Source organism: Mastigoproctus giganteus, chromosome 10, assembly GCF_048544385.1.
Source record: "Mastigoproctus giganteus isolate SK-2022 chromosome 10, ASM4854438v1, whole genome shotgun sequence".
NCBI classification, from domain to species: domain Eukaryota; kingdom Metazoa; phylum Arthropoda; class Arachnida; order Uropygi; family Thelyphonidae; genus Mastigoproctus; species Mastigoproctus giganteus.
Window position 1 is genome coordinate 139,416,596 of NC_143584.1, and position 16,838 is coordinate 139,433,433.

General features: G+C 36.9%; 1 protein-coding gene across 4 annotated transcripts in view; it reads left to right on the forward strand.

Annotated features, from left to right (window-relative positions):
- The window catches only part of mio (GATOR complex protein mio), a 294,475-nt gene that overhangs the window by 268,008 nt on the left and 9,629 nt on the right, over positions 1 to 16,838 (forward strand). For all 4 annotated transcript variants that reach the window (XM_090384080.1, XM_090384081.1, XM_090384083.1 and 1 more), the window contains one exon: positions 12,392 to 12,503. In XM_090384080.1, coding sequence (XP_090240206.1) covers positions 12,392 to 12,503 — 112 coding nt within the window. The remainder of the gene's footprint in view (positions 1 to 12,391; positions 12,504 to 16,838) is intronic.

Consider the following 16,838-nt stretch of genomic DNA (forward strand, 5'->3'; position numbering starts at 1 on the left):
ACACAATGTCTCTGATATCATAATAATATCTGTCTTTGATGTTTTGACTAACACTTCAAATTCATCGAATTTATTTACCAAACTCCCAGCATTAGTGTAAACACAAGTATACATGCACCTGTTCCTATTCTTAGCTACTCTAACACAGCCCATGTGTTTACTTGTTCTGCAATGACTCCCAGCAGTCTCTGGAATCCCCTGCACCTTGTTTTCCAGGCTGCTGCTCATTCTAATAGAAGCAGTGCAAGAATCACTTTCACCATTGCCAGCAGCTACTGTTAATCTATTAGTCCATGTATCCCACAAGCTAGCAGTTTTTTGACCCATCTAACACTGCCTTGATAGCATCAGCAAATAATCTTGCACCCTTTCTATTTAAATATTAGTATTAGTATTAGTAACGGCCGCATGGTGCAAGAAAGCCTATGGCTTATGCTGCACCAGCCAAAAAAAAAAAAAAAAAAAATCCAAACAAAACAATGATAAAAACAAAAAATAAATAAATAAATAAAATTAATAAATAAATAAAAAAAATAAAATAAAATATAAATAAAAAGGAAATTAAACCTATCATTCTATGCGCTTCCCTTACCCGAAAGTACTATCCAGATGACCTTTGAATTTCCCCAAACTGTTGGCCTCTACCACCCATGAAGGCAACTTATTCCAGTAATTTATAACTTGCTGGCTAAAATAAAAAACTTCCTGCAGTCCAATCTAAACATTCCCCACCGTAACTTGAATTTATGTCCCCTAGTTCTAGCATCATTTATAATCTTGAAAATTTTGTCTTCATTCATTTTACTGATGCCTCTCAGAGCCTTAAACACCTCAATCAAATCTCCTCTAAGGTGTCTAGTTTCCAAACTCTGCAACCCACATATTCGAAGTCTTTCTTCATAAGGACGCCCTTTTTGCCGATCTCACCAGGCGAGTTTGCACCCTTTCAAGAAGCTAGATGTCTTTCTTTAGGTGTGGTCTCCATACTTGAACACAGTATTCCAAGTGTGGTCTAACATAAGCCTTATATAATGGGATTATCATGTCCCTATCTCTACTTGCAAAAGTTCAATAGATCATCGATAGGACACCATGGGCCTTCCTTGCAACCTGTTTACAATGCTCAGAGAATTTCATGTCTGACCGTATCGCAACACCCAAGTCCCTTTCCTCCAGTACTGAGTTTAGTTGAACTCCACCAAGTGAATAAGTTATTTTGGGATTACTGTTTCCCAGGTGTAATACCTTACACTTTGTTGGATTAAAGCATAGCTGCCATTTTTCTGACCATTCCTGAAGTCTATCTAGGTCTCTTTGAAGAAGCTCAGCTTGACAGTGATCATTAACTACTCTACCAATTTTAACATCATCTGCAAATTTAGACATCACGCCCTCTATCCCTTCATCAATGTCGTTTATGAAAATTAAAAACAACAGTGGCCCTAATACTGATCCTTGGGGAACCCCACTTCTTACATCAACCCAATCTGAGGAATAGCCATTTATCACAACCCTCTGCCTCCTGCCCTGAAGCCATCCTTCTATCCATCTAAGGATTTTCCCAGTGATTCCAAACTGTTCCAGCTTATAAAGCAACCGCTCATGTGGGACTGAGTCAAAAGCTTTGCTGAAATCTAAATAAACAATGTCGAAATTATTCCCTAAATCCAGCTCGTGAGTGACCCTTTTGAAATAGTGAACCAGATTTGTTAAACATGATTTTCCCTTTACAAAACCATGCTGAGTATCCTTGAGAATTTCAATTCAATCCAAATGATCCTGAATTCCACACTTGATCATTGCCTCCATGATTTTCCCTACTACTGAAGTCAGGCTGACAGGTCGATAATTTCCAACTTCACTTTTAGAGCCACCCTTATGTATGGGAGATACATTTGCACTTTTCCAATCCAAGGGAATCTCCCCAGAGTCTAGTGATGCTCGCATAATTAGCCTCAATGGTTCAATGCACTCGCTTGCCGCCTCTCTTAAGATTATAGGGTATATTCCATCAACTCCAGGAGCCTTACTGGTCTGTAGGCTCGAAAGTTTTTTCATTAAATAATCTTGCAAAATTTCAATATCATTAATTACATATTTTTTAACTTCACTCCCACAATTTCCCATTGCCACAAAAGGCTTTTCATTTGTAAATATCGATGCAAAATAACTGTTGAGTTCATCTGCAACGGCAGCTGGTGTATTTATTACTATCCCCTTTCCCTTACGTAAAGGTCCGATCTGGTTTGTCCTGCTCTTCTTGGCATTTATATATGTGAAGAATTCTTTATCCCCCCTCTTTGCTCTGTTTGCTAGTGATTTCTCATAAACTGCCTTCGCCTGTCTCATCCCTGTCTAAATATATCTCATCCCTGTAGAAGCAGTCTCTCCTATTAACAAGCACAGACCAGGCTGAGAAAAATTCTACTCCTTGAGCCTTGCACAATCTATCCAGGGCCTAATTGATTGACATGGCTCTCCATCATATACTCCCTTTTGTTGGGTCTGGGCAGAATTGCAGACACTTTCAAATTCAATCCTAATTTACAGCTTTTTTTCAACATTGACCTGTGCTTGTTAAGTAATTCCGCCGGGCTCCTACTCTTAGTATCATTAGTGCCAACATGTACAACAAATGATATGAATTATTACTATTTTCTTATTATATTAATCATGGAAGAAATGTTCAGTAAGTGTTATATTTAATTTGTTATTAAAATCCATGGAGAAATAAGTAAAATTCCATTATGAAAGCATTTACTATAAATGAATAGAAATAGTGACAACAAACATGTATGCAATAGTAGAATGAGTGCAATTCCCACACCATTGTGAATAAATTGTAATGAATGCAGTAGTGGCAACTAAGACAGTTTTTCCATGCTATAACTGCAATAAACTGATTTAAAAAAAAAAAAAAAATTCAAAAACCATACTAAGTAAAAATTTGCCTATAGGTCAGAAGGTACAGAAAATCGAATATTTTTGTATTCAGCCAATGATTAACACAGGCTTGCCATTTTCGAGTTATACCAAACAGGTATAGCACTGTTATTGCTGGGTTATTAAGAGTGGAGGTCTTCATTCAACATCAAAAAGTCCTTGAGGTTGTCACAGACATTCTCTCAGATATGCCAGACAAGCTGTACTTGCTACGTGGGAGTCTAAAACGCTGATGGAACTGATATTCGGGTGACACTCAAGTCAAGTGGACCCAATTTCGGCCAAGTCCGGACGGTCTGTGACAGCCAAATCCTCTGCTTGCCCTTCACAATGGTGGGACTGTTAGTAAACCTGGGTATAACCTCCATGCACAAGTACATGGTGGGTGACCACCCAGGTGTGAACCAATGTAAGCAGGGGGTCGAGGTGTTGCGACCACACCACATGGAGGAATGCCACCCCTCTGTGTTACCAGGCAGTACTAGGTGGCAGATGACTCTCATCAACCGGTGCAATACCATCACTTTGCTTATTGGAGACTTGAAGTGGTGGAACCCATGTTTAGTCTCCAGAGCTAAGTTCCGGTCAACCCTTCCCCATCTCTTCCATCATGCAGTATGACTGATGACTTTTGAGGTTATGATGGACATCATGGCGAGATCCAATCTTCCTTACACATTGAGGGTACAGCTCTAAAATGGTGTTTGCAGGCCGACCGCTAGTTAGTACAGTGGGTCGAACCTATTGGTAACTCTCTAGGAGGCTTCCGGATCAGCTAGTATATAATCTTGCTACCTCTACTCTGCCAGATAGTGACTGGGGGGGAGTCCGAGTAGTTTGTATGCAGGGGGCATTATCGAGGCCACGTTAAATCAAGGTTCTGGGAATATTCTTACCATGTGTACCCCATATCCAAAAATTTCATTACTTCATACAGGATGTCCCACCCCCTACTTTTTCTTACTATTGAATATATCATGAATTGTCAAACTAATAGAGTAAGTTTATCTACAAAAAGATCTAAACCTCCCAAACACTTCCTAGTTCATTTCACAAATATACGTGGTCTCAATTCTAATCTCAATGATGTACATTTCCACTTGCAGTCTGCCGAACTCCATGTACTTTTTCTGACATAATCTCAGTTATCGGTTGATTCAACTACTGCTCATCCCAGTTGCCCAAACTATTCGCTGTATGATTTCTTTCGCCTCAGAGGTGGTACTTGTGCATAGTCCGTTCCGATATTCCCTATCAGAGAATTTGTAATTTGGAATCTTCTCTGGCTTAAAATCTCTCTACCTCATTGTCAAATTCATCTGTTGTCTCTACCGTTCTCCCAACTCCACTAATCACTTGCAACTCTTTGGCTTCCTCTCTTTGCAACTTGACTTTCTCCAGTCCAACTTTCTAATGGGGAGGGAGGTAATTTTCCTTGGTGATTTTAATGTTCACAACTCCATCTGGCTTCTGTTTTCTAGTCATACCGATCCAGCTGGTTGAGGTGCTGACGCTTTTGCAATTACTAATGACCTTCCACCGATTGTTCATATACCTACAAGAATACCGGACAATCATAATCATACTGCCAACACGCTTGATATTTTTCTCACAAATAACCCTTCTAAGTACACGGCCGAAGTGAGTGGTCCTTTAGGCACTTCAGATCACAACTTGGCGATTGTCTCTTCTCCAATTGAGCATTTATCACATGGTTATTCCCAAAACCTCATATTGTTTGGCATTACAAGAATGCAAAATGGGATGACATGCGAGATTTCTTTTCCTTGGTCGGATTACTGTTTCAAATCTTCTGATGTCAATGTTTGCTCAGATCGTGTCAGTGAAATTATTCTTGTAGGAATGGAATCCTTTATTCCGCACTCCACTTTAAAATCTCTTCCTTTATCTAAACCTTTGTTTTCCAATAAATGTGCTAAGGCTGTGAAGAACGTTGCATATCGTAATTGGGTTGTTTTTAATTCTTCAGTTTCATTTTCTGCCTACACCAAAGTTCGCAATAATTGTAAAGCAGTTATCAATCAGTTCAAACTAGAGTTTGAACAGGCTAAGAGTAGAAAACTTGCTTCTTACCCTAATGGTAACCAAGCATTCTGGTCTCTTACTAAAGCTATTGGCCGCAACTTTTGCCCATCTCCGCTCCCACCTCTGTCCAAACCAGATGGTTCTGTTGTCACTTCAGCCAAGGATAAAGCTGACCTTCTAGCATCCCATTTTTCTTCCAACTCATGTATTAATGATCTTGGTAAAACACCTCCCACCATTCCCAAAACGCTACATTCAATGCCTCCTGTGGTCTTCCATCAAAAGGATGTCAGAAGGATTTTGACGAATCTTGGTGCTAAGAAAGCGCCAGGTCCTGATGGTATTTCTCCACTTGTTCTCAAAACCTGTGCTCCTGAACTTACCCCTATTCTTTGCCACCTTTTTTCACTTTCTTATTCCAAACGTATTTTTCCTTCTGCTTGGAAATTTGCTCGCATCCAGCCAGTTCCTAAAAAGTTGACAAATTCCTCCCATCCAATTTTCGTCTCATTGCAATTACTTTGACTCTTTCTAAAGTAAAGGAGAAATCAATTAACCGCCAACTCATAACCCACCTAGAAACCGTCTGTCTGATCAACGATCTCCAGTATGGATTCCGTCAGTGTCGATCCACTGGTGATATTCTGGCTTATATTACCCATTTATGAACAAATTCGATGGAAAAGTTTGGTGAAACACAAGTAGTTACTCTTGATATCTCAAAGGCTTTCGATTGTGTTTGGCATAAAGCTCTTCTAAACAAGCTTCCATCTTATGGTTTGCCTACTGTTTTTTGTAATTGGTTATCCAGTTTTCTCTCTGATCGCTCACCGAGGGTGATGGTAGATGGCTGTATGTCTTCTAACTTCTCCACTAATGCTGGTTTCCCCAAGGTTCAGTTCTTTCCCCCACTCTTTTCCTCTTATATATTAATGACCTTTTTCCATTTACTGGAAATTCTATCCATAGTTTTGCTGATGATAGCACATTGCATTCTACTTTCCATTTTGAGAAACCTTGCCCTGCTCAATCAGCTTCAACTTCTCGAATATCTGCTACCAATTCCTTAAATGCCGATTTCCAGGTAATTCCTGTGGGGCAAAGACAACTTATTTGATTTCAGTCCTTCTAAAACTCAGTCTTGTCTTATATCCCGTAAAAAGGATTCTTCTGCCCTTTTTCTTATCTTTGGTGACACTCAGATTTCTAGTCAAGATGATATATCTCTTTTGGGGATTACCCTGACTTCTATTCTCTCTTGTGCAAAGCACATTACAAATTTTGCTTCCTCTGCATCTAAAAAACTTGGTTTTCTCTTTCGCTCTCGGCGTTACTTTTCTTCCAAACAGCTGTTCACTCTGTATATTGTTCTCACATCTGGGGCGGTTCCCCCAAAACTTCTCTCAGGTTCTAGATTCCATTCTGAAGAGGGCAATTAGGTTAATTATTGATTCATCTCTAACAGAATCTCTCCACTCGCGATCTTATAGATGTACTGTTTCTGCTGCATGCCTTTTCTACAGATACTTCCATGGGTACTGTTCTTCTGAATTAGCTTCTATAATTCACGCTCTCTCTTTCAAAACAGTCCGAACACGTGCTGCCACCAGCCAACATCCATTTACTGTCCAACTTCAAACTTACAGAACCAACTTTTCATCTTCCTCGTTTATTCATTCAGCTGCCATTTACTGGAACAACCTTCCTTCATATGTATTTCCTGAAAATTACAGTCTACAGAAGTTCAAGTCTAAAGTCAACAAATATCTTCTTTTGTCTTCTCAACTTCCAACCCAAGCATGGTACTAAGTACTATAGGTTCTAATACCTCTCGTGTTTGGGGTTTTCATGGAAAAAAAAAAAGCTTCAGCACTACCTGATTTGGATTGTGTGCAATAGGATAAACAAGATATTCATTATCTTATTGCACTCAATCTTGAAGGATGAGGACAATTACTGTGATCTCTGGGACAATATCTATTGAAAGATTTCCTTACAGTTTTGTGATCTAGACTAATGCTGCAATCAGCATGGAATAGAGTAAGAAAAAAATTCAGAAATTTTTGTGGCTGGTGCAGCATAAGCCTCAGGCTTTCTTGTACCATAGGCTAATAATGATAATAACTGGACTTTCATTTTGTATTTAATGGTGTGAATTTTTATAATCAAAATATGTTTTATTTTTTATATGAACTTTCTGTGCATATGAAATTGTTAATGTAGAGCAATTTATATATAATTATTTATTTGATGTAAACCCCACTTACTTGTTCATGCACGGCTGCTGTCTTTCTCTCTCGAGATGTCAATATATCAAGAAATTGTTTGTACAATTTAAATCTTGAAATAAATTTCCTTTCTACCTGTATTACCTTATTGATATTACATGATATTATTTATATTTTGTTAGTTGTTATATAAATGTATAATAATTCAAAGTGTTAACTACATTATATGATAAGTGGCAAATATATTAATACGTTTTGCTATTATTAACATGTAATTGGCAAATTTGAAGCCAAGTTCTTCATTTGTGGTTTAAGTGAGATGGGCCACTATCCATTACTAAAAGCCCTTTGATATTATCCATACAAGATCTGGGTATACAGTGAAACTTCTCCTAATGGACACCTCTCGTTAACGGACATCTCTCTACAACGGACATTTTCAAATTCCCCAACTCACCTCTATTGGTTTTAACGTGTTTGCAGCTTCTGTCTAGTGGACATTCTCTGTAATGGACGCGGACAGGCAATCTGCACTGTTTCGTTTAGATTAATTTGATTAATTAGCACTTAATTTGATCTCCTCATAACGGACAGCGGGCGAACTCACGGCCCTTTTTTCTAGGAACGTTTCTTCCACGTATTGCCTCAATTGTGTGTTTATTTTCTATTTCCAATTCTCTGAATTTTATCAAGGTTTACGTCGCGGTTCCAAACCCTTTTTCAAGAATTTTAAGGCACGTGTAAAACTTTTGATGAATTTGGTGTGTGCATGGGGGGTGGGAATATGGTCGGCCTTTCGTCTTTTCAGTTTTCAGTTTTGTTCAGTGTCGTGTGAAGTGCACAATGTCTTCTCGTAAACATTTAACTTTAAAAGATAAAGTCGAACTCATTAATGCGTATGATCGGCAAAAAAACAGTGTTCGCAATCTCACTGCAAAATTCTAAATCGGGAAGACGCAGGTAAGCGACATCCTAAAGAAAAAAAAATGAACTGCTCAAACAATTTTGGCAACACGGAAATGATCAGGTTCAAAAATCATTCCCGAAAACTGTTGGACTTCAAATTTGTCGCACACGTTCTAAAAAAATTCCCATTAATGGGCCTATTATTAGGGAAAAGCCCAGCTTTGGAAGTTGCGAAATCTATGGGAGTAAACGAGTTCAAAGCTTCTGTGGGATGGCTAGACAAGTTCAAAACTCGGCATAAAATTTCTTGGAAAACCGTAAGTGGTGAAGGTGGATCTGTTGATACTGGGGTTGTAACAGAGTGGGCCGTCAAATTGGAAGATTTATGTCGTGATTTTGAAGCTAAGGATATTTACAACTGTGACGAAACAGGGTTGTTTTTTTAAAGCTCTTCCTGAAAAAATAATGAGTCTAAAAAACGAAAAGTGCCAGGGCGGAAAAATTTCTAAAGAACGCTTAACTGTACTATTGTGTACAAATATGCTGGGAGACTTTGAACAACCTCTTGTTATAGGAAAACCACAAAATCCTTGTTGTTTCAAGGGCATAAAGTTGAATCTTTTGAATGTTGGCTGGAAGTCTAATAAAAAAGCGTGGATGACGCGAGATATCATGAGCGAATGGATAAGTCACTTTAACCGAAACATAATTCGTCAAAACAGAAAAATTATTCTTTTCATGGATAATGCTGCATCTCACCCACACATTGAATTGTCCAACATTCAAATCGTTTTTTTGCCACCAAACACATCTGCAGAGTGTCAGCCCTTGGATCAAGTGATAATAAAAAATTTTAAACTTCACTACAGAAAACGTGTTTTAAGACATCTCATTGCAAACATGAACGATGTAACATGTGCGAGTGACCTTTCAAAGAAAATCAGCATCCTAGATGCGATTCAATGGATTTCCTCTTCAGTAACCGCAATTAGAAAACAAACTGTCGTGAACTTTTTTGTAAAGTCTGGCTTCTCAAAAGCAAAAATTGAAGTTGTGAACAGCAATGTGGAGCACCAAGAAGAACAAGAACTTCAACATCTATTGATAATGTATGATACTTCGCTGCAAGTGACCCTGGCTACAAAGATATATACTCAAACCTCGCTACAGAAGATGGTGCTCTAGATATCAACGACATTATCATCGATATTTTTCAAGAAGTTCCTCATGAGGATGAAGAAATGGAAGGAGGTCATTCTGTCGAAGAACATATTAACGACGAACCACCGATGAAAATAGAAGAAGCGCTCATACAAATCAATCGTTTAAAAATGTTTTTCGCCGCTGAAGAAGATACTGAAGGACTTTCGATGGTTTCTTCACTCTAAACAAATGTTGAAAACAAAATTATCAGCCGGAAGAAGGTGCAGAAGAAAATAAGTGATTACTGTATGTACTTTTCTTAAGATAAAGTCATAATATGCATAGCACAATTGTATGTATATTATTTACAAAAATATTGTGCAAAATCTTATATAATTTAATTTAATTTTACATTAAACGTTTAACGATTTTTCTTTATCTCTTGTGTATGTAATTGTATATTATTTACAAAAATATTGTTCAAAATCTGCATATACTGTATTTTAATTTAATTTTACATTAAATGTTTTAACGATTTTTCTTTTTCTTTTTTTTCTCCCTCAGACTTCTTGTTAGCGGACACTTCTCTCTAACGGACACATTTTCGTTCCCCATGGCTGTCCGTTAAAGGGAAGTTTCACTGTATTCCATTCATTATCTAGAGAAGAATATGGATGATGAATCTAGTAAATAGGATAACTGAGATTACTCTTGAGAAGCCTCTTCAAGTAAAGCACCACATTTCTGTAATCAGAAAGGATTGGGTAACATAGTGGGGAACTTGGATCTAACCAAATCTACTGCAGAGTATTATCTGCTGGATTCCATCTACAAGACTTCCACATATAGAAAAAAACATGACTTACACACATTTTACACTTGCAGAATCTCTATGCTACTGTTTTGATTTGATTGGTCTTTATGAAGAAATTAGTATTAGCCACAATCCACCTGCAAGACTTCCACATAAGAAAAAAACATGGCACTTGTACATGTTTTTAATTGTTACAGAATGGCTATGCTACTGTTTTCATTTCATTGGTCTTTATGAAGAAATTAATTTTAGCCACAATCCAGAATAGTATCATCTTTTCATAGGCAGTTTGAGTAAATGTGAAAGCTATGTTACTACACAATGGGAATATACAATCATTGATTCCTGTTACATGTTCCGTTCATATTAAAGATTGTGGAAATGTAAAGCAAGTGTTAGAAAATATCAAGTGTAACTAGCATAAATGGGATGTCTGTGGAGACTTCAGAATGCTTGGGTTTCTTCTGTGTTTCAGCACTATAGGAGAATAGATCGGTCTGTAAGAAGTGAATTGTAGCCTAGTGCAAACAGTGTAGTAAATCCACTCCTTGTAAAGCTGGGACTGGTCAAACAATTTATTAAAGCATTCAGTCTTCAAGGTAACAAAACATAACTTATACACATTGGGTCTTCAAGGTAACACCTTCAACCATATATAATCAGTGTTTCCAAAATTATTCAGTGCAAAATTAGAAAGTTGGCATATTTATTGATTCACAAGTTAAGCAGATGGTAACTTCGAAAGAACTGGAAGATAATGATTTATGGTGAAAAAAATGCACTATGTCCAGCAGTCATATTGTCTTGTAGTGAATGACTTTATTGGTAACATAAAGTGAAAAATTGCAAAGTAGTAGTTGACAAGTTTATTGAAAATCAGAGAAATTTAGGATGAAGAATTTCAGTCAAGCTCCATTATTTGCATGCTGATCTGGTGTTTTCAGACTATATCTTAGCAATGTCGGTGAAGAGCATGGGGACAGATTAAATTAAGACATAGTCAATGGAGAAGAGGTACCAAGGAACGTTGGATGAAGCTATGATTGGTGACTATACCTGCTTCTTGGTTCAGGATAATTACACTGACTACAATTCAGTTATATATTTTTGAGGAAATTTTTTTATTAATTTAGCCTTTTCTTTACTTATGTAGCATAGATTAATACTCTATTCAGCACAGAAGTTAATAAATCTCTCTATGGTTTTATTGAAATTTACTTTCATTTCTGGGCAAACTATTGATACTATGTAAAATGGTCATATTCAGAAACTGCACATCCAGTTCCATAAAGAAATACCAAGAAATGCAGATAAACTAGTGGCGGATTTCCGCACAGGTGCATGAGGCGCACGCCTGGGGCCTCTTAAATAGAGGGGGCCTCAAATCTCAGGTCTCAAAAAAAAAAAAAATTGTTTCATTTTTAATTTTTACACTCATCATTATTACCGTTACTGAATAAAACTATAATTTAATATGAGAAGTTAGTAAACTCATATGCGAATATCCCTACATATTATATGAAATATCTATGCGAACTAAGTGAATCTAAAGTAGAACACGTAGTATCATTAATGCTTGTTGTGCCATTTTTTCATTTAAACATTTAAAATATGTGTGAAAGAACTGCGCAACCAAAATGATTAAAACCGCAACACCAAATCTAGAGTGCGTGCTATAGTAAAAACATGCACGTAGAATGCACACTGTAGTGGTACCGAAAATATTTAGAGGGGGGCCTCAAAATTGAATTGCGCCTGGGGCCTCTCAAGTGCTAAATCCGCCACTGAGATAAACAGAACCTTTTTGGAAATTTGCTACAAATAGTGTAATCAGTCATAATGCCTCAAAGATGCTTCTAAATATAAAGACCAGCAGTGGGAATATCAGTTGAAATGCTAGATTTAGGTGTTAAGCACTTTATGAGCAGGTTTAAAATTATTGAAAACAGTGGTTGCTACACTGGAACAATTTCTAAATTTTCTTTTTCCTCTTAGTTGAACTATCTGCCTGATAGTAAAAAAAAACATTATTTCAGGAATTGTTTCTGCATAGTCCAGAACTGTGCACGCAACAAAATATTGTGCAAATTGCATAATTAGGTTACTTCATCAGCATGCTTTAATAGGCTGCTGTGTATAAATTTTTTTAAAATTTGTCTTCCATCTTGATTTTCTATCTTGAATGTAGAATCCAAGAGATAGAAAATCACTTGAAAACAATATATAAACCATGAATTTTCACAATTCTGAATATTAGCTGAGTATATTTTTTTAATAGCTTTAAATTCTTGATTCTATTTTTTTATCTTAGATAACCTGCTGTTTGGGGTGTAGAAAACCTCTTCCACGATGTGCCTTGTGCTTGACTCATATGGGTACTCCAGCAGGAATGCGCTGGAGGAGGACAGGTGACACCAAAATAGGTAACATACAGAGCTGTTTATTTCTTTCTTCCCAGTTAAAAAAAAAAAAAATATATATATATATATATATATATATATATATATATTTTTTTTTTTTTTTTTTAAATCTCTGACAAAACAAACTACAAAATAGAATGCATAATTGTTACTGAATTGATTTGCACAATTTCTATAAACATATACTGTCAAAAACAAGAAATTTTGTCATAAATGGCATTGATTTTATGTAAAACAGGAGTGACAAACATCACATAGTGCATCTGGCCCTATCTTCACATTGCTTGATAACACAACACCAAAGTTCCTTCTAATTTTTAATGGCATGTGTGTGTAAAAATTTCAAGTTGTGCAATTTTTTTCCCAGTGACAAACACTTGTGCACACTGAATTGAGTGTATGTAAAATTGTAACCCTGAAATTACTTTTTGTTAATACAGTGGAACCTCTATATTCATCACGAAAAGTCACTCACCACATGGTCATCCTAGCCTCATGCAATCGCCCATGCAGTCAGTGAGCCCCATGTAATAGCCCAGCAGTCTACTTTGTGCAATCGTTCGGTGCGCATCACCTGTTTTCTCTTTGCAATTTTTTGCAGTTATCTTTGTAAAAAGAAGTGACCATGGCCCCAAAAAAGTGTAGTGAAGAAAAACAACCAAAAAGGAAAGCTGTGAGAACCACAATTGAGTTGAAAAATGAAATAATTGCTAAGTTTGAAAGTGGAACACGTGCTTCCAACTTAGCATTAGAATTTAACATGCCATGGTAAGCAGCATAATTAAAAATAAAGAAGCAATTAAAGCGGCTGATGTAGCAAAAGGTGTAAAAATTCTTGCTGCTAAAAGATCACAAATGTATGAAGACATGGAAAATCTTTTATTAGTATGGATTACTGAAAAGCAGATGGCTGGTGATAGTATTTCAGAATCTGTCATCTGTGAAAAAGCAAGGCAGTTATATGATGACCTGCAGCAAAAGAACCCAGGAACCAGTGGTGATTTCATGGCAAGTAGGGGCTGGTTCGAAAAATTTGAAAGGCGAACGGGCATTCATAGTGTAGTTAGGCATGGAGAGGCTTCAAGCTCGAATGCAGAAGATGCTAAAAAGTTTGAAGATTTCAAAAACTATGTAGACACTCAGGGATTTATCCCTAAACAAGTTTTTAATTGTGATGAGATGGGCCTATTCTGGAAAAAATGTCTAGAACCTACATCACAAAAGAGGGAAAAGCATTGCCCGGACACAAACTAATGAAAGACAGATTTACACTCTTGCTGTGTGGTAACGCTAATGGGGACTGCAAAATTAAACCATTGCTCATTTATCATTCAGAAAATCTGAGAGTTTTTAAGAAAAACAATATCATAAAAAGTAAACTAAATGTTATGTGGAGGACTAACGGTAAAACTTGGGTAACGAGACAGATTTTCCTGGAGTGGATTCATGAAGTGTTTGCCCCAAGTGTCAAAGCTTATCTAGAAAGTTATGATTTACCTGTAAAGGCTTTCTTGATTTTGGACAATGCTCCTGCTCATTCCCCTGGCTTGGAAGACGATTTAGCAGGGGAATACAGCTTTATTCGCATTAAATATCTACCACCAAACACAACTCCTCTAATCCAACCCAAGGACCAGCAGGTCATTGCCTGTTTTAAAAAAACTTTATACAAAAGCCCTGTTTCAAAGGTGCTTTGAAATGATCGGAGACAGAATTTATATTGAGAGAATTTTTGAAAAATTGCTTCAATATCCTCCGTTGTTTGAGGATAATTGATAAGACATGGGGGAAAGTGTCTTCCAGGACAATGAACTCGGCTTGGAGGAAATTGTGGCCAGAGTGTGTGTGTGTCAGAAAGAGACTTTGAAGGATTTGGGTCAGAGCCTGTTGTTGATGAAATTGTCTCTGGGCAGGTCCATGGGATTGGAGCTTGATAGTGAAGATGTAGAGGAATTGGTGGAGGATCATGGAACCACCACACCACAGAAGAACTGTTGGACCTTCATAAAGAACAGGAAGCTGAAACAGTGGAGGAAATTTCATCAGAGGAGGAAGGGTCAAGTAAAGGCAGCAGTTACAGGACTTCTTACGTAAGTCAAGTTTTACAAACTCGGGAATGACTAATATAACATTGCTACTATATCCCTGATATGCCAAAATTACAAAAACCACATAATATCCTCAGAAGAATGAAGAAAATAGTAAGTAGCCGGAGTGGACATAAGAAAAGAAAACATAAAAGGAAGAAAAAATGCATGTTGTTGTACTGTAAAAACTGATATGTGTGCCTTGGTTATTATAGTTGACTTCATTGGTGCTGATCCCTTCACCGCTTCTCGTATTTTGTCTAACGTAATGTAAGTCCGAAGCTAGGTAAGTTTTGGACTTACTGTATCGAAAAATGTTCAGCAACCTACATAAAAAGTATGGTGATAGATAAAAAATGAAAAAACTTACCACGCACTACTCGCTTGTCCAATACAATGCTTCCCTTTATTTTTTAGTGTTGCGTATGGTTTGGTCACCAACATTATAATGGTTCATTAGAGATTTAACAGATGCACCGTTTTCAAACTTTTGAATAATTTCAAGTTTTTGTTTTATTGAAAGCAAAACTCTTGCATTTGCCCATGATTTCTAAACAAAAAATACCGACATCCCTGACATAAATAACGAAACAAAATTTGTCCTTTTGTGTTGCGACGAAACACAACAATCGACGCAACGCACTAAAACAAACTAAACATTTGCATTACCATGTGACTTACTAAACAAACTAAACTAATGATAAGAGGTACACTAATCTCCCAATGACGACTTATAACGGCATTTATTTGTGACTTGCAAAACATCTATTTATACCTATTCTAGTTATTACTTGAACTTTGTGATTTCCGGTTGATTTATTTATTTTTAAATTTGGAGTCTTGAAGCGTCCCGGTTAATCAGAGCCCTGTAAATCGAGAGTCTGCTGTATATTGTAAATGTCACCATTTTCTGCTTGATTGCCAAAACAATAGAAGCAGGCAGCATCACATGCCTGAAGCTGCACCATTCCACCAAAATAAGTTTTATGCCTACATTTGAAGTACAGAAGAGGCATTTGATGAAGAATATATTTGTGCTTTCATCAATTGGTAATGTATGAAAATATGTTGAGGCTATTTCCTCAATTATTTCTTTTAGAACGATGCTGTTGATAATCTCCAAAAATTCAAATGTGTAATTTTTGCTTTGCCAACTATCAGGAATTTTTGCATATTTTCATTAATTTCTTGATTTTTATTCATTTTAATGGCTAACAGAATACTTTTGATAAGCACTTCAATCTCCTCTGGGATTGAACATTTTGTTCTCATTCAAATGAACACAGCATATGTAGCAGCCCTGTAGCTGGTAGGGAAGGATTTTAGTGCCCGAGATTTTGTCCACCACTGATATGCGATTTGCTTATGAGATGATGCTTTAAAAAGTCAAGTTTCTGAACTTCATCCCACCTCTTTCTGCTAGCAAATTCTTCAATCAAACATAAATATTTCTTGCAACAGAATATATATCAAATTACGACTTTTAGGAGTAGCAGTTTCTACTATTTTGTCAAGCCATTTCATTTTAAATTAACTTGGCAGTTGTTTTGTGCTGTGAACACCCTTCACCTCTTTTGACATAGTGAATCAATATTTTTATTTTTTTTAATAAAGTACTTTTATGTAAGTAATAAAAATTTTAAGAACAGTTAGTCTACATTTATACATCAGTATTCAACGGTGCTCACTGCACAAACTGGAAAAGGAAAAGACTTTGTTGTGAAGCATAGTGTTGCCAACAGACATTACTCAAGTCTCCAAATAGAGCACAAATAACACTGACAGTGTTTATTTGAACATGGACAAGGGGTATATGATGCAAGAAAGCAAGCTTATACAGCATCAGCCAAAAAAAAAAAAAAAATCCCATTTCACACAACCATTTGCTCTAAAAGTTTGTCCAGTTCTTCCTTGAATTTAAGCTTTCAACTTCCATAACAGATGGACGTTTGTTCCAGCAATCAACCACCTGTTGGCTAAAGGCAAATTTCCAAACCTCAATTTGAATTTATGCCCCCTCAGGTTTGTAATCTGAGCAAGAGGAAGAATCTCATCAGCATTGAGCCTACTCAGCCCATTCAAGGCCTTATACACCTCAATCGATCACCTTGCAGGTGCCTAGTCTCCAGATGATGCAATTTGCAAATTTAAGCCTTTCTTGGTAAGAGCACCGCTTTGTTCTTCCCCTTACCAATCTTGTTGCCCTTCTCTATACTTGTTCTAGCAACTCTACATCCTTCCTAAAATAATA